At 28.8% G+C, this 20381-nt stretch overlaps 1 protein-coding gene across 2 annotated transcripts in view; it reads right to left on the reverse strand.

Moving 5' to 3' along the window:
• The window catches only part of LOC122861177 (nucleolar protein 4-like), a 33423-nt gene extending 14679 nt beyond the window's left edge, over positions 1-18744 (reverse strand). For both annotated transcript variants that reach the window (XM_044165389.1, XM_044165390.1), the window contains exon 1: positions 17587-18744. In XM_044165389.1, coding sequence (XP_044021324.1) covers positions 17587-17631 — 45 coding nt within the window. In that variant the 5' untranslated portion in view covers positions 17632-18744. The remainder of the gene's footprint in view (positions 1-17586) is intronic.
• Between the last annotated feature and the right edge of the window lie 1637 nt (positions 18745-20381).

A 20381-nucleotide genomic window follows, 5' to 3' on the forward strand; every position in this document is an offset into this window, starting at 1 on the left:
AAATTTTGTCCGTGACTTTTATGAGTAAGAGGATGATAGGAAGAAGAAATACTTCAAGGGGTTTTTTTTTTTTTTTATTATTTTTGTTTCCATCACCACAACAAAACGGGACCGGGTTATTTCTAATCTAAGATCTCGGCGGTGGGCCATATTCTTGTGAAAGAGCTTTATCTCATGGTTTAGCTTGAAAATTGAATTTACCTTCCTCACTCTGTTTCTCTCTGAATATAACGATTCTCATCTTCGTATGTACCACTCCTTTTTTCGTAAAGTTAAATCTAACTAGCTACGGTAATTTATGACATGATTGTAGCAAGGTGTTGCTCGTGTGCATCATCCGTGCAAATTGGCATCACTATATCCTCTTCATATTCGCCTTATAACTGTATTCAATTTATCAAGAAAAAATAAATAAAAAAATAATAATATTTTATCATTATATTTTTTTTTTATTATTTAAAATTTCAATCAGAAAATCATAAGCGTATGGTTTTCAATCATTTTCAACTATATATCTATGTGCCAGATGGACATTTAATCATCATTATTAATTTTTTTTTATTTATTTTTTTCGAATTTATTATTTGTATGTGTATTGTAGATGTTCTATTCTATATACGATAGTTCAACAGACCCAAATGTTGACTGAAAAAAATTGACAAATTTAAATCAAGCTATATGTATGTGTGTTTTTTTTTTTCATCTCTTTATAACTAAGAGACATATTGCCGTGTGTTCACCGACATGTACTGATTGGCTATATAGTTTAATATATGTACGAGTGTGTATAAGAAGAAGTACGTATTTATTTAATGTAGATGATGATGATGATGATGATGAAGAGGAGGAGGATGAGAACAAATGACGGTGTCTGCCGTGCTTGTGCCTGTTTTGTTAGACTACCTTACTTGACCCCAACGCAATGAGGGACAATTGGGTGTAACAGTCTCCCATTCGTCTGGCTCCAAGCTCTTCTCTCGTATAAATACTTTGATATACATATATATGTATGTGCGAGATTCTGTGCATTGAATGCCCATCACAAACGGTGATGCTTCTGTTGCTCTGGTGTGTTTCTCTGAATCCCTGTTGTTCATCCAATACATATCCATTATTCCCAGGGCGTGTGTTGTATGCTTGTCTTGTACATGTATCAACCTATATATACAATTTTATATACTTGGTGACGATTCACTGTTCTCACATGCACATTGCTGACCTCATATACTATCTCATCAAGACATTACATGTATATACAAATGACAAACTGAGTTCTCGAGGCCAACAGCGCACTTTATTTTCATCAATTGATCAGTCACAATCGTTCCTCAACGATTTGTATAAAATTCCATATGACTCATGTTAGATGTGCAGCAAATAAAATAAATTTGTATCGTTCAAGTCAATCTTATTTTACTAAAAGAATATATATTCATAAAATAAAAATATCATAATATTATATAAATAAAAAGGTATATAGAAAAGATTGGGATTTTTTAAAAATATTGTGTGTATTTTATTTATATATATATTTTTTTTTTCGGATGAATATATTTATGATGATAATATTTAGAATAAATTTTTAAAATGCCATTCTCACAGTGACGATGTTACTTGAATTTCGTCGATCAAAATTTGACATTGAATTTTGAGATGTAAAAGAAAAAAAAATTATAAAAATAATATAAAAAATTTTTAGACATCCGGAAGAAGAGTTTATATAAAATTCAAGTTTTCATGTCAATTTAAAGGACACGTTCTTGACATTTCTTTGTCATAATTTATCATTGAATGCCCAAAAAATAAATAAATAAATAAATAAAAAGTATAGACAGAAGCATTACTTAAAGTCACGCAATGATTGGTTAAAGAATTTCCGGAATGATACATCTTAATTGACACTGATGATCTTTGTATAAATTTTAACAAGCGTTGATACAAAATAAAAATAACAAATATATCTTTAAAAATTTATATAAAAATAAATGAAAAATCATGTGTGTTTGATTTTATCACATTGTGAGATCATTGATTCCGTGATTGGAATGCGGGGGAGGTGTATTATATGGCTGAGTGAGTTGAGAACCGTGTGAGCAAAAAACATATACACATACAAAAAAAAAATATATATATGAATGTTTATTGCGAATCAAAACAATCTATACAACAACTTTTGAAAAGTATCAAAATCCATCAAATAACTCAAGTCGTAAGCGGATTAACAAAAGTCAAAGTTTATCAAAAAAATATATCATATCATCTTATATGTATTTTTAAAATTTTTTTATTTATTTATTAATATATTTATTTATCTTTTTTTAATACTCAGGATTTACGATTATTCAGCCATCTTATGTCAGCACAAATATGAATCATGATTTTTTTTTTTGCAAATTCACAATATGCTTATCATTTATTTCAACACATTGAAAATAATATATAAAAAAAAAAATTTTCATTCAATGTTGAATATAGTTTTATCAGTAAAGTATTTTCTTTCATAATTAATTATATCTATGAGTCGTAAAAAATCGTATGTCTGCACATCAACAATAGCCAAGTAAAAAAATATCAATAGAGTTTTTAAAAATAAAATTCAACAATGATTTTTAAAAAATTAGTTTTTTTTAAATATTCAGAATAGCAATTAGGTACTGATTTATAGATTGTTTTTTCTAATGATTACGTGTCATGAAAGAAATACGTATATAGTAGTAAATCCCCAAGTTAAACGACCAATGAGGCTTAAACTTTTACTGGTTTTGGAGAATCAGCAGCAGCAGCAACAACAACAGCAGTGTCTGAAATGGTTTTTTGCAATGTCTCTTTATATCTTTTTCTATAGTATATAGTTAAAGCTCAAGTTGCACAAGACCATCCTGAATTTTTTCTTTTCTTTCTACTTGTCATTCTCTCTCTTATTTTTGCTGTCTCATTCTCTGCCTCATTTTCTTCATAGTACAATGTTCCCTCGACGTTTTTCAAATGCCACAGTAATTTCTTCTCTCGTAGAATAAACTGCCTCAAACTCCTTTTGGTTCCCTTTTCGTTATATCTGTTCATTTTACATCACCCCTCTATTGCCAACTCCTTTTATCCAACAATGTGGCGTCTGGCAAAAGGGGTTATACTGAAACAGACTGGCTTTAACCAACACCATGGTAACAGCGCCAAAAAAAATAAATAAAAAAGTAGAAAAAGTGGCAGTAGTAGTAGTAGTAGTAGTGGAAGTATTGGCCAGACACTGTTAAAGAGTAAAATACGCTGGTGTATTCTCGACGGGTTTTCTGGGTGTAGTTACTAAGGTCTTAGGGGGTCGTCGTCGTCGTCAGAGGGAGAGACCATCTTATACTACTGCCAGTGAGATTTTATTGGAGTTCATCTTCCGGCAATGAGAATTCTGGACGGGAATGGGGCCGTTCAAAACTGCTGGCCATTAAGTTTTCTGAGATCCAACGAAATAGGGTCGGAATTTTATATCTATCTTTATATATACATACATTTATACATATATATTATAGAAACAGGAAAAAGGTGCCAGCGGGCACCAAAAAGGGTTTGTCGACATTCCAAGAATTGCAAAAGGCGTTTCCCCATTATTCAATGGCTCTTGATCTATTTTGTCTACAATATATTCTATCTTTATCTGATTGTTATAAAATATCTATATATATCTAATTTTAATTATTTAATTTTGTTTTGAAATAATCCAAATGAACAGACATAGTTTTAATGAAAAAATAAAATCACAAAGACACACAGTTGTAAACACACTCTGGGCTGCTCACAACCCTCCCTCTGAATATACCTGATGTTATATTTAAACTGTGTCTCTCACTTGGCATAAAAAAAAAAAAAAAAAAAAAAGAATTATGTATATATAAAGTCTTGACTCGTTGGTGAACACATAAACCATATATATATATATGTACCTATACCTATCTAGACTATACAATCCAAGTCGTTTTTATGTTTATACCAAGAGATAACCCATGTGACCTTTTCTCTCCTTCTCGAATATTTATCCATTTTATTTTCTTGTCAACTTTTGTGTTCATTTTTTCTTTTTTTTTTCATCGTTTTTCTCATATATTTTATACCACTTATAGCTACCACTCTTGTACATATGTCTATTTAACCAGAGACCTATATTCCCTGACTTTTATTTCACAATAGAACCCCATTACTTGCAAATAAATCACTGATAAATTTATGCTAATAAAATAAAAAAAAAAAAAAAAACGTAAAAAAGAAAAAAAAAATTAAACTTCTGGTGAAAAATAAACGTGCACGTTGAGAGAAAAAACTCAATGAACTGTTATCGATTAACTGCTCATTTTATTTTCCAGCGTATATATATATTCTCCCTCGATAAATGAGTAACATTTCCCAGTCCTTTGCGTTCATTTTCCAACGAACCCTGCTCTCTTTTATATTCGCTTCTCGTTTACACCCACCAATATGCTGATCACCCATGTCATATAACTATAGTTTTTTTTTTCTTTTATTTTTTTTTTTGCCCACTAATTTAAGGGGTGAATTGCCAGATGAGGATGAGGATATAGGATAGATCAGTCACCAGGGTAGTGGGTCGATTAATTATTATTATCACGTTTTTATTTTTAATTATTTATACATTTTATTTTTGCATTAATTATATTTATACCAGCATGCAATCATGTAGACTGTATATACTTATATTTTGTCACGTGTCATTGGTTATTTTTCTAATTCAATTCTCAATATATACCGTATGTTTTTTGTCGATTTGGCGGGTTTCCAATTGTCGGGATATGTTGGTGCTTTGAAAAGCACCTCAAGAGTCATGAGGAAAATAAAAAAAAGAATAGGATTTGTGTATATGGGTGTGTATTCAATGGGCATGTTGGTTGCGAAGGCGCATATATAGAAAATTCAGCGAGACATATATGTAAAAGAAAGACAGGTGAAATGAGTCAAAAAGAGATAGATATAGATAGATAGAAAGAGAGGGTCGTTCCACCAATTCGACTGACGTTTTATAAAATAATGAAGGCGCACAACGTCGAAAGGTACGTTGTACTCAAACACAAAGTAAGATATTATTAGAAAAGACTGACTGGCTGCAACTGGCGCATCAAGTCTGGGGGGTGTTATATACCTCCACGTGCGTGAGATCAAATTGCTTCCGTTGGCAAACGTGCTATATATTCTTATTTGAAATGGATAATAAAATAAACAAAATAGATGAAAAAAAACAATTTTAAATATTGTTTGATTATATTGTTATTTTAATATATTGAATGACCTTTTAGAAAGTCAAGTGACTGGAAGATTCAGGATATATATTACATGTTTTTTTTTTTATTTTTTCAAGCAAAATATTAAGCCATTATTGTTGTGCATCGATAAGCATAGAATTCTTTATAGTGTATCCTTCATAAACCATAAATAATCTGAGGTTACTATCAATAATCTGGTGAACAGGAAAAATTGCTCTTAAGGGTGCCAACCACTGGCAATATTATATTGTCCTCAAACAATTTTTATAACTTTGAAATTTTACATTGAGAATAATAATCGAGGACAATTTGGCAGAGCACACATGTTTATGTCAAAATAAAAATATTTAAATGTTATTGATGATCACCAATTGCATTCTTTGCGTGTTAATAAAAACGAATAAAAAAAAAAAAATATAAAAGAATAAAAACTGTGATGATATATTATTATCTATCTCAAATAAAGATAATAAAAATTTTTATCAGAATGTTTTTTCTTTTAATAAAAACCAGTCTATTTAAATTATTAATTACAAAGTATTTTGAGTATTGATTATTAGAAATATTATTATTATTATTTTGTTTTTTTAAAATGTATATTTTTTATATTCTTCGAAATTTTAAAAAATGTATTATCGTCATGAACGCTTGTGGTTTTTCATCATGAACTGCATGCGAATCAATAGATAACATGTATAGAATACATGTATGCATACATGGACACACATATACAAAAAAAAAAAAATAAAAGGGGGAATGAAAATAAACAGAAATAGTATAGGCTAGCTAGTAATGGTAAAGTTTTCGAATGGGACATTCGCATTGCGTTTTCATGCTGGTCAGCATTGACGATGATATTGACGGTTTTGCTTCGGTGCTGGCGCTATGTATCGATCGAGCTCTCCCCTTACATATACGAGGTCGCATATATATGTGAACATTTGATAAATGAAAAATAAAAAACATGAACAAATAAAAGTGCAAAAAAAAAATTACCAAAATAAAATTGAAATAAAAATATACAAATAAAAAAAAAAAACAAGTTTGATTGGGATCATCTGAATTTGGAAAGGTGTCACGACTCGGTTTTGTGTATTTTCCATGGAATTTCATATCACTCAATTATCTTTTGATATACCATGTTTTTCAAATAACTGAGATTATAAAGGAAAAAAAAAAATAAAAAAATGTTTTTAATGTTTTATCACGAACAATTGGTAAATATATATTTATGTTACAGCACGAAAAAAAAAAAATACTTTATTAATTCAAAACAATTTTAACACAATTGTATATATTTACTTTGTCAAATAAATAATAATTTTTTATTAAAAAAAAATTACAATTTTATGATACAATATTTTTTATTGTTAAAAATAAAGAAATATTTTTTTCCCACTAAAATTTGTTTGATATAATTGAGGTTTTTTTTTTTTCTTCGAGTCAATTGATTGAATCACGCCAATCTGTTAATAATAAATCAATTTTCTCCATGAATAACGAAATTATAAACTTGAATTTTAATTATCATCAAAGCATAAATAAAAATATTTATTTAATTCTATCTCTTTGCTGAATAAAAAAATAAATAAATCTTTAAATCAACGTTGAATGATGACTTCGCTTTATTGTTGCACCCACTGACTGCCCACATGTGGGTTAATTTTTTTTCTCCACAACGCATTAATATATATTCAAAATAAAAAAAAGACGCATGTATATATTTCCAGTTTAAAATTTTTTGATCTTAAATCTACTGTCCATCAAATTAAAATGATTAAATTTATAAACAAAAAAAAAAAAAAAAACAATACAAGTAAAATATTTTGAATTGTATATTTCAATTAGACAGAAACTTATGCACGCAATCATTTTAATTTGACTTGATTTGCACGTAGCGATTAATCGCATCATCAGATTACCCGGGGTTATTTTTGAAATTATAATTTACCTGAAATAAATAAGCAAAAAAAAAAACAATTTATTAAAGCTATAATTAAGGAAAAAAAAAAAAATTATCTAAGCATTCATGTGCAAAAATGTTTCGAGTCATTTTATATTTATATTTTTCATAAATACCATCAAAGTTTTTAAGTTTTTTTTATTATTATCATTTTTTAAATATTTTTCTTTATCTATCTTATTTACTGAGAAGTCTGTGATCTGTCGGTGGACCCTCTCTGGTCGGTGCTGAGGATACGGCCGATGAGAAAAGGCGTAAACGGCGAGTGTAACGGCCGACTGGTAAAGCAATGAGAAGAGTATAGAAGAGGGAATACATGTATGTATATAGAAAAGAGGTGCTTATACCCAAGAGAAGGAACGATATAAAAAAAAAAAAAAAAAATTAAAAATATATATATAAAAGGTCTGGTAAGAGAGGACGGTTCTTTTTCCTTGACCCCTTGCCTCGTCGCACCGATGGCAACGTACAGTACAGCCGAGTAAGCACCGGCAACGAGGCAAAAGGCGCGCAAGTGAAGCACTAAAGAGATATATAACAGAGGGGGTGTACAGTGCGTATGGTGAACAAGATTATAATACATCTGTTTCATGTTTGCCGCGGTAACGCTTGGGTTAAATAGCCTTTTTCTCTGACTTTTTTTTTTTTTTATTTTCTCTAATTTTTTAATCAAAGTAAAAAAAAAATAAAGGAGAAAAAAATATCACAGTGATGAGAATATTAATAAGATGTTTTATACTCATCAATTTATTGTCATGGAAAAAATATTTTATTAAATAATAATTTTAGGTAAATTGACAATACGATTTTATCATTGTTTGAAATTAAAAGTTGGATCAATGCCATGATTATTTCCATAACCGGAAATAATTATACAAGACAATTGTAAAATTGCCAAAGATTCACGCCACGAAAAATTCTATTATAAAAATCTTTTTTTTTTACCTTTCTTTCTTATAACCAGAAACCATAATGACACTGAAGCGACTTAAGAAAACTGTAAAGATATCCGCAGTAATTTCGTGTGCCAGAAAAGTTTTTTTAAAAGTTTCATTTAAAATGGCTGAGTGTATATACGAGATTCAGTATAGTAAAAATTCACGTGAGTCTACGAAAACGCATCTAGAAAGTTAAGGCTGAATGTCAAAATATTGAAAAAAAATTCCCTCTCACAGATTTTGATCAAAGTAGGCTTATTTTTTAAGTGAAATAACGATCTATTCTATCAAATTTTTTTTGCAATTTTCTACCACGATTAATAATCAATGAACACAGATAAATTATCGGCATTTTTTCTTCTATTGAAAAACGTAAAAAATATTTATTTTACTACAGTTTTCTTCAAATTGAAAATAAAAAAAAATCATGATTTCACCACGATTTTAAAAGTTATTAATTATTTAAGAATATTAAAAACAGTCAAAAAAGTACCTGAAGCATTGAAAATCTGCTGAATAGATTAGTTAAATACCTTTACTTTTAAAGACGCATAAAATATAAAAATTGACATTAGCGCTTATTATTTTTAAAAGGTTCTAATGCTTTTGAAAAGAATCGTATCCAGTTTATTTACATTCAGCCTTAAGCCTTTGCGTTTAATGTACGAAGCTTATTTTTTTTTTTTAAACGAAATAATATGAAGAAAAAAAATTCGAGATTATATTTTTGACTTTCACGCAAGTATAATTTGTCGCCACCAAATGTCCTTGGCAAGTATAATATAAACCAACTAACACAAATATAATTATAATAATTTTTTAAACACATTATTCATATTTATAAATATATTTTTTATTTCAATTGATTATTCTTTCAAATAATTAAGCAATAAGTTTGAATGATGGTTGATAATTTAGACGTGTCAATATACGATAAATTAATTGGAATATTTTTCAAACCAACACCGAGAGGTGATAAAATATATAGAGTCAATGTGTAGCTTTATGTTTGTATATATATAAGTATTGAAATATCAACTGTTGATACGACGACAGGATAAAATCAATGCTGAATTAACTGGTTGGAATGGTTTGCCAGGGAATTTGGAAGAAGATAAAATAAAAGAGGGACAAGAGGTAGAGGAGGTTTGATGTATATGTATAGTTTCTGTATAGAAAATGAGTCGTTTTGTGGCTCGAGGCAAATCGTTTCGTTTAAAACAAGCACAGAAACGTGGCCTGTAGATAAGTGTTAGGTATCAACTTGTTGCATTAATTACACTGGGCCGGCCATTAGCCATCGATTTCCACGGAAGCCGAGTTCAATTTCTCGTTTTTTTTTATTTTTTATTATTTTTCAAGTTTTTTCTTCCGTTCTATTGTCTACTATATTCTTTAATACCCAATAATTATTATTAATTATTTTTATTTCAATACTTGAAAAATTTTCTCTTGATTTGTTTTTTATTGTTTTATCATTTATTGTTGTTGATAAAATTAATTATTAATCAGGAATTAAAATTTTTTTATTTTTTATTGCTTGATAAAAATAAAACGAAACACCGAGTTAATAGAAACACAAGTCTTTGAAATATATGGAACCTCTTGTGGTTGTGTATCTACGAATTAAATTTTAATATGTATACTTATGTTTAACAAGGTAAAATCAAGATTTATTGTTCACAAGGGATTTTTATATTTCCCCCTTGTCTCATTTACAAATCGTTGACTCTTATTTCGCTTGATTTGACATATGAATTTATTTAATTATTCTTCATATATATTTATTTTTTGACTCATATATTATATATTCTATTAATACAACAAACTGATAAATTATGAAATTCGATATAGTATTGTAGATAGCTGTCAAAGTAACTGTGATTGTCGAAATATATTAATACGATAATGGATTTTCCAGGTATCCATTATATCTCGTCTGAATTAAAATTGATGAAAAATCGAATTTCATATAAATGAATTAAATTTAGACTCATGTCACAAAAGGTCACTTGAATTTAAACAATAATTTTTTTTCAATCAAAAAAACTATTTTGAATTAAGTACTTTTTTTTTGTACAAATCAATTATATAGTTAAATAATAATCACATTTCCTTTGACTTTTTTTTTTATTATTCAAAGGTAAAAATAACAACAACAAAAGGTGAAATACCGTGAAAATTATGATTAAAAAAAAAAACAATAAAAATAAAAATAAAATAAAAAAATATCATCAAAGTAAAAATAATAATAAAAAGCCCTCCATCCTGATGTCAACTGATTGGTGAAAACTGAAATATGTATATCGGCTTTTGGTGTTTGAGGCGGAAATTTAACAGTATCAAATTTTTGTCTGTTTTTTTTTTTTTTTTGTGATTATTTTTTTATGTTTTCCATCGAACAAATAAAATTTGAATCGGGCAATTCGATATTTTAAAAGCAAATGGGGAAGTTTGACCAGGGGCTATTTCGAATATTGAGACCCCTTTGCCATTCTGTGAATTATATATGTATATATGTGTATATATAATTCCAGGTATTTTGTACAACCGCGAATTCGTCAATAATCCGTTGAATAAACTATTGTCGAGCCACCCACTCACTCACGTGCAACCACCTATGTCTCTCTTTACTTCAGCTCGATGCCAAAAACACATTTGACCATATATACCACCTACGTCACTTGATTTTCACGTCTCGCTACGTGTCACATATATACTGACATTCACTTTATTTTATTTTATTTTATTTTTATTATCTCTCAACACTTTAAAAAAAAAAACAAAACAACAACAAAATTCATGCTGAATTTTTGTTTTTTTCAAATGTAAAAGCTTATATTTCTTTAATAATAAAAATAAAAATAAATCTTATTTAAACTGATAAATCACGTTGCAAATTTAAATTTAAAAATAAATAAATAAATATAGATGTTTAACAAATATTTATTATATATTTACAATGAATTAAAAAAAAAATAAATTCTGGTAATACGTGACTGATAGTTGATTTTTATTATCAAGCTTTACATATAACCAGAAAAATAAATTTAAAAAATTCTTTTAATTTATAAATTAATAATAAATTTTGTAAAATTAATCATGATAATGGACTTTAAGTAAAAGTTTAATGTCAATAAGACTTGAGTATTGAAATTGATAAATCAAATAAGCACAAAATATAATTATCATATTGAATTTTTATTCATTTTTAATTTTCGTCTCCTAACCGATATATATACTGTTCAAATATATTTAAATATATATGCACACATGCATTTGGTTAATCAAAATAAGTGGGGATATTGACCTCGAGAAGAGGCACATATACCTGCGTAATTAAGTTTCACGGTCTCGAATAATTACGTACCTACCGAGCGTGGCATCCGGTGTGTTTCCCCGACCATCCTCAATTTCGGTTGAATTCAACGGCTTTTTGGCTTTAAAATATTCTATGAGATATACACATACGTATTTTCAACATTGCAAAATTTATAGAGAATAGTAAAATCAAATTGAGAAATAATGAATAAATTTTCGTCAATCAAAAGAAATTGAAAAATAATTTTTGTCTTTTTTTTTTTAATCGTAATATAATCATCAAATTAAATTGATATATAGAAAAAAGTTTAAAAGAATGAAAAAGAAAAAAAAATTAATTTACTTTTAATATTTGATGAATTTTTTAAAAGCAAAATTTTAATGTCTATTATAATACAAAATTAACCCCAAAATCCATGAAAAAAAAATAAGCCAAATATGAAGATTCATAATAGTTGTCGTAGGTCCGGAACAAAATTGCCAGATAATTTGATTAGCATATGAAATTCAAGAGATTTTGAGTGTCTCTCTCAGTGTGCTTCTAGCTTATTGCCACCCTCGATCGTTTTCCTATATATTTCAAAACTTTATCATCCCTATATTTAATACCCCATTTTCTTGTCACTTAGTGTATATATATCTGACTTGAAACCCGAGAGAAAAGCAATGCCACAACTCTAGAGATGAGAATATTGATTACTAATTTAGTTGAAAATCCGAGGAATATTAGATGAGAGAATGTCGCATTGTTGCATATATGAAATTTACCCTCTTGCATAATTTTCAATCATTTAAATAAATATTATCATTTTCTTTTTTTGAAAAATTTATCATATATAATAAAAAATAATTATCATGATTTTAAATGGATAGATATGTCTCTGACATAATAATGAAAAATATTCAACTAAAATCTCTTAAAATATCATATATCCAATTTGATACATTAAAAAGTCTGAATGTCTAATTGTTATTATTTAATTCATTGAATAATACGTATGCAAATAAAGTTTTAAATATATTTGCATGGCTTTTTATTTTTAATCTGTGATTATTTAAATTTCACTATAATTTCATAATTTTATTTATCTATCGCAAATAACGTTTAAATTATTAAAAAACAGTATCAATAATAAAATTATATATTTTGGCAAATTTATAACTCTAGTATATAGAAAAAAAAAAAATATAAAATATCCAAATATTTATTCAACAATATTCAAGTGATTTTTTTATGATTGTTCCAGTTTTTTTTATTATTATTTTCCACATGTTTTTATTTAGTTGTTTTTTTGTGAATTATTGCCCGTAGCGTTTTCTCTGTATATCGTTTTTTGCCGACACCACTAACATTCACGTCCCCGATATCATGAACATGTATATGTGTATACGGAAAGTCCGTTCGCATACAGCATGACTGGTTAAATAAAAAATGGAAAAAATAAAAATAAAAAATAAAAATAGTATATACATGAGACGTTGCATGTGGACAACACCGACGACGAAGACGTCGACGACAACGACGGGTATACGACATTGCCGCCCGATGCGGTGTACCTTGACACGGATGGCTCCCTGAATCACTCGAGTCTCTCTTGTGAAAATATATACACATTCGTCGTTGTTAAAAAATAGAAGGAGAAGCAAAGGTAACAGTGAGGAGTGAGAGAAGCTTTTTAAAAATATAAACGTTATATATGTATGCTGCGAATTGGTGACCAATACATGAGACGGTCAGAAAGAGGGAAAGACGAATACTTTGCCGTCAAGCAACATACATTGGCCTCTGACGGGTGCACTATCAACACACGCCTACCGCGTGCAATTCTGTATCATGAATATAACCACATACATATATAGATTATATTGGTTTATAATCAAATGTGTATGTGTGATCAGCAAAAGAGGAGCACACACAATGCATGATTGTCGAATGTCTATCTTCCACCAATGTCAATACTTTAAAATGCGTTTTGCTATGCTCAATTTAAACTTTTAACTGTATATATATTTTTTTAAATTCATTTTTATATTATCAATATTCAATATCTTTATTTTAATTTCAATTTAAATATCTCTTATTTCAAATAACTCTCATTTTAATTACATTTTATCGACTACCTTTATTTTGAATTAAAAAAAATTAATAAATAAAATTAATACTTGATGAATAAGTTAATTGATAAAAATTTAAACTTAATCAATTAATAAAATATGTATCATTATACAGCAAATTAAACACAAAAATATTATTATAATACAATAAATTAATATAATACAATGTTATTATAATTTATAATCAATCAATTAAATATAAAATTTAAATTTTATTATTTATAAAAATTAAATTGATATTTATTTTTGGTATAATAATATATCAAGTTATTATTATGAAAATATTAAATGCAAGCATTGTCCATTACTGGTAGTGTCTAGTGAGCATTTTGGAGAGACATTGTTGGTTTTTTTGTGGTTGTGAGGCATGAGTGTTGCCTATTATAGTGGTCAAAATATAGGAGGGTTAAATAAAACGTAAAAGAGGAAAATGGAAAAAGGAATATCGTTGGTCTGATAACACGCGAATGTTAACATTTATGCTCACAATATGCAGCATTTATATACATATAGCTAAACATGTATGCGTATAGTGCTCGTCCGGTTGTAACTGGCTACCAAAAGGGAGAACAGAAGTGTACAAATACACTGTAACATTTATATTGTATATGTATATATTTTTGTTAAATATATTTGTATGTGTGTGCAGTACCTATAGGGCGATACATATGAATAAATAGGTATATACACAGGTATGTAGCGTAAAGTGGAAGTAGATCTGGACATAAAAACAAGTACAGGTTGTGCATTTGTACATAGTATTGGTATATATGTAGATACCTAAATAGTAGTATAAGAAAAAGGGTACATGGGCACGCCCTTACAGCCGGTTCCGCAGGCAAACATCGGGACATATACACACTTCGTCTTATGGGAAATCCATACTCTCGTTTAACCACCGCATTTACACGAAACTCATCCAAACAGATCCCTCTTCAGCATACTAAATGTATATCTCAAGAGATTTAATTTGTTATTATTATTATTATTAACTACAATAAAATATCTATTTTTTTAATTAAACAAATGATTCAAATGTTTTTTAATTTTTTAAAAAAGTTTTTAAATATAGAATAAAAAACAAGTTTTACCAAGTCTATTGAATTCAATCCAATTTATCAAAATGTCATTGAGCTATTATTATAAATTAAATACTATATGACTATCAATTCAACAATACTTGTTGTAATTTAAAATGTACGCAAATATTATTTTGTTAAATAAATATACACAAGTGGTATTTATTTAATTTTTTTTTTTTTCAATTTAAGTTTATTATTATTATGACGTTTTTTTTTTTTTTTTGTTTTTAAATGGAATATAACATTTTGTGGTGAAGCCAGTTAGAAAATACATACTGCAAATGAAACTCGATGAGGGGTATCTACAGAAAGACCGGTTACAAACGGACGCGCAACTGCGGTGATCACCGTGATTCACATCGAGACAAGGAGCCTCCTAAAAAGGGGGTCAGCATGATTTTCTATGGTCCACCTTGTGGTAAGGTCTTTCTGTCTGAATTTTTTTTTTTTTTTTCATCTTTTTTGTACACTTATATACAATGATACATACAAACGAGAATCGGCAAACTTTGCAAAAGAATCAAAAGAAAATTCAGCAAAAGAAGAAGAACGAACGATCCTATTATCCACTTCGCTCGAAATAAAAAAAAGTTTAAATTCACCGGACATAGCCTCCGATCCAGTAAAAAAAAAGAGAATAAATTGAAGAAAGAAAAAAAATTGAGAAGACGAACAAGTTAAATAAAAATACAAAATAAAGTAAAAAAAGAAGCAAGACGAAAAGTTAAGGTAGGACAAAGAAATAAAGAGGAAATGAGGGCAAAAGAAAAATTAAAAGAAGAATTAAAAAAAAAGAATTACAGCAAAAAGGGACGAGAAGGATTGTGAAGGTAAAAAAAAAAAAAAAAAGGGTGGTTGGAGATGGGAGGCAAGAGAAAAATGTAGGCACATAACAGGGAAGAGTAACATTGTGCGAGAATAGTGAAAGACACTGGAAAAATATAACCTGTTGGACCGCCAAAGAGCCAGGCAAACTCTTGTTGGTACAAGTGCGAGTGAGATTAAACAAAAAAAAATTAAAAAACCCCTTCAAATGACGAAGACAAAGCTATGGGCAATGACTGGTAAATAAAAAAAGAAGAACACACACGTTGTTTTATTCGTATGTACTTTTGTATTTGAAAATGTAAAAGACAGTCTGATACGAAATTACTATTGCAGCATTTAATGTCAGACAAGGATAAATTTATCTGCCAATTCTGCACTTGTTTCAGTCGTTTTAAATCGTGAATTCGACAAGGACGCCACCAGTCGAACGCGTCCCGAACCTACCTCAAACTCTAACTCAACTTTCGCGGTTTTATATGCACCCATGATTTCATTCAAACTCCATATCAAATCTCTGAATTGTTTTCAAATCAATTTTTTTTTTTTACCCTATAAAAAGAAATAAATAAAAAAAATTTCATATACATAAAAGACTTTTTTTTATTTGTTTCATTTCATTTTGTTATCAAATTCTAGAATGCTTGTTTTCCGTGTTTGTTTTGGTTTGCGAGTAAAAAGCAATTGTATTGATGTTTAAAGCCTTTGAAAATTGTCCATCAATATGGTCAAATATGAAATACAAAAACATAAAAAAAAAAAAAAAAAACAAATAACGAAAATATATTTTCAGGGTTTGATATGCATACATTTTTGTTGCGTGCGGAGTAAAAATTGGAGCATCAAATCAGCGAGATAATGAAAAAAAAAAATAAAATAAAATGTAAATATTGAAAAAAAAAAAAAAAAAAGTAAATTAAACAACTCGGTTGTGTTTTATATATATTTGTATGAGTGAGGAAATTTTAAATAATTATTTGCAATAATTGCGCTAATCAATTGGCTCATAAAAAATTAAAATAAATATAATCTTTAATTTTTTATTAGTCAATTATCTGATAGCAAAATCAGTCAAGGAAGTTTCTTTAACCGTCAATGACGAGGTCAATAGATTATATTAAAAATTCTTTATACTCTACTATCTTATCAATCGTATCTAATCAAAACAAAAAAAAAAAAAAAATCGCCATAATTTTTTCAATTTAAAACTCAACGTAAACTAAATAATGGAAACAAAATCATATCTCATTTCGACTGAAGATGATAAAATGAAATTAAAAAAAAAAAAAAAATTACTCATGAAAATTCAAAGAATTAATAAGTCGTATGAATTTATTTTTAAACAATTACAATCGATAAAACAATCTCGCAAAGTAGATAATAATTTTTACCTTATATTTCAAGTTTGAATTATGTTTTTTAAATGACGAAAGAATAAAAAAAAAAATACGAACATTTCCATTTATTTTTTATTCATTCATAAAACACAATCATTCGAGTAGTTTTATGATGATTCTACGTTGTGTATATTAACACATTACTATTCAATTACGTTCGTATAAACATAAAAATATACATGGAAAATCAGATGCACATTCATGAGCAATTTAAATCTTCATTTTCTTGAAAAAACTAAAGCGTTTAAATATCATCAATATATATATCCACCAACAATTAACCAGTATTTTCGAGGCTGAATTGATCATAAAAATAATAACAAAAATAATAATAGCAATAATTATAGTGAATAACAAAAAAAGTGAATGTAAAAAATGTGTTGTGTACTAGTCGATGACTAGAAATTGCGATGTAAAGAAAAATGGTTTTAGAATTATATATAAATAAGTATGTATATATGAGAAAAATAAAAACGAGAAAAACATAATCACGTGGACCGGCGAGACAGATTTACGGGCGATTCTTAATGTGAAAAAATTACAGAATATTTGAATGCAGAGATAACAAAAAAAAAAAAAAAAACAACAAAGTCTGTTGAAACAAAAAATAATTGAAACAAAAAAAAAAAAATGCATAAATAAAAGGAACAAGTATATGATAGACAAAGAAACTCGTCGACTCACCTTGTGGTGCTGCATGATGGCAGTGGCCTTTCGCTTGGCTGACATATTGAGGCCTGGCACCGCGTGGAAAATTGCCGGCTTCGTTCGCGTTCTCTATCGCCCAAAGTGTCCAATACAGAGACAAACACACGCGCGACGTGGAGAGGTAAGCGGGTGGACTGATAGGTGGGTGGCTTTTGATTTGGTAAAATAAGAGGGATAACAAAAACAGAATGACAAACAGCACGCAAAATATAACAACAAAATATGTTATTATTTTGATTTATAAAAAAAAAAATATGCCGATTATAATTCAGCAGATAAATTTTTTATATTTTTTTTTTTTATTTTAAAACGTAGGAGAATGACGAGCGTGCTCTAAACGATCAGAGAGGAAGAAAGAAATAGTGCCAAGACGATGTTAACACATGACGCAATTATACGATAATAACTGCAAAGTTCCTCTGGACCAAAGTTCTTTTATCTGGGTTTTTTTATTTATTTTTTTTTTTCCTTATAATTATTTTGTTTTATAATTTTTGTTCTATCACAAAATCTCTGTTCGTCACTGGGTTAATTACCACGTTTATCTCACGTCACACTTCCTGTCAAATTATTTTTTCTCTTTTTTTTTTTTTTTTGCTTTGTCTATCTTTGCTTTTTGTTCACAAAAATATTTTTTCTCAACAATATAATTTCACATAAATATTCACACAAATTGCCAGTTTATATTAACGAGAGAAAAAATAATAACAATTGAATTTAACAGGATATTTTTTTCAACACTTGTCAGATTTTACGAAAATCTTTAGATGCCAAAATTCATTCAAGTCATTAAAACACGAATTGTCCTTGTAAAATATTTACTTTTTTATTTAAATAACAAATCAGATATTTTAAAGTTCGTAATTGTATACTTTTACTTTCAAATAAAAAATAAACTAACTCAATGTTTGAAATTGAAAGGAAAATAAATTGTCAAATTTGTTATTGTTGTTGTTGTTTTTTTTTTGAATTAATTAAAACGTTATTTGCGTGTTTTAATAAAAATTTAAAAGTTTCAAAAAAACTATTCACGTTGTATATTTTTTTTGAATAATATTCAATCACAATATATATTGAGGATCAACATTGGCATTGGACCCTCGCAAGATGAGCGCTAAGAGCGAACTAACGACTGGCGACGCAACGGCGACTTGTCCGCCCCCCACCAATATGCCCTTCCTGTGTGTGTGTGTTGAGAATGTATATTCCCCGCACCCCTTTTCACTCCGTGCGCATTTTCTCCCCCTTCATACCTCTTGGTGTATTCCCCCGTGCTCCGCGTAGTGTGGGTGACGGTGGGTATAGAGTATGTGCCTCTCCACAGTGTGTTGCCGTGAGCTTGCCCCTGTCTCTCTACTAACCCCCTTGCCCATGGGGCGTTGATAGCGACGAGAGAATAGTAGTAGTAGTAGCACCAGAACGAAACAACCAGGCAGCAGCAGCAGCAAAAGCAGAAGCATCAGTAGTAGTAGTAGTGGTAGCATTGGTATATAGGGTAGGGTCTGTCACCGTCAAAGTTGGATGAGAAAGAAAGACAGCGTTGGTAGATAGAAATACATATCTATATATAAATTTAAAGGGAATGGAAAGGGTCAAAGAGGGTAGTAACAGGGCTGAGAGGATAGATAAAGAGGTGAAGCGGGGATGATTAAGTATAACGAAGGGAGCAAACTAACCAAAGAAGGCACGTGGTACTGTTGGAAAATAGGGGGTGTACTAAAAAAGGGAGAAAAACACTCATCGGTCCGAAGGGGCTTCCATGTGGCTTCTCTTCTTTCTCAATTCTATACCCTATAAGTTATTGAGAAATAACAGAGATAGAATGTTATAATGTTGGAAGGGTATATTTATATAGGTGTATGTTAAAACGTCCAATGTTAGACACATAGAACATTGGAACGTGAATTGAGGAAAACTTTCCTCACTGGTCCTTATTTTACTCACACCTATTACTTCTTCCTCTTTCTCGTTTATTTCTATCTATTTGGTTTTCATATATAAACCTATCTTCAGTATGTACTTCAAACTTACTCTACCCTTCTTTAGTCCCTGATGCTCTCAAAGTCTCTTCTTCTTCTTCTTCCTTTATCAAACCCACCCATCTTCTTTTACCACCCTTTTGTATATATGTATATAGAAGACTTTAGTTTTCGTGTTTAGTTACTAACACCGATACATATGTACTTTTCACAAAATGTAACATGTTTGCTTGTACTGTAAATTACGTGAAGTCCACATGGAAGGTTTTCACGAAAGGTGGTTAATGTTGGACGTTGGATGAAGTATATCTTTACTTTGTGCTTGTATATGTACATGAACGTGTTACATATACATCAATTTTATTTATGTATAAAGAGTTATGTAAATATAGGATTTTGGTTGTTTAGATATTGGTGTGTGGGTATTGTGGATGAGATTGTATAAAGAGTGTAATGTAGGACAAAAGTTGGCTTTATACTTGACGAGGTTTTGTGAATAACTTGAAAAAGACTTTAAGACGATTTACGTAAGCGTAAAATTGAACATAAGAACGTCAAGCAAGCGGAAAGTATAGATACTTTTGTGTATGTATTATATGTTATTGGCAAGTCAATGTTTTGTTGAACAATCCATATTATTTTGTGTAAAATTTAACTATAATAAATATTTTTTTTATTATTTATTTTACAATACTCGTTATAGCTTGATAATTATCAAGACAATTGATTCTATTTATTACACATCAATATATATCAAATAAATTTACTGAGTTTGGCAGTTATGGATAAAAT

This window comes from Aphidius gifuensis, linkage group LG1, assembly GCF_014905175.1.
Source record: "Aphidius gifuensis isolate YNYX2018 linkage group LG1, ASM1490517v1, whole genome shotgun sequence".
NCBI lineage: Eukaryota > Metazoa > Arthropoda > Insecta > Hymenoptera > Braconidae > Aphidius > Aphidius gifuensis.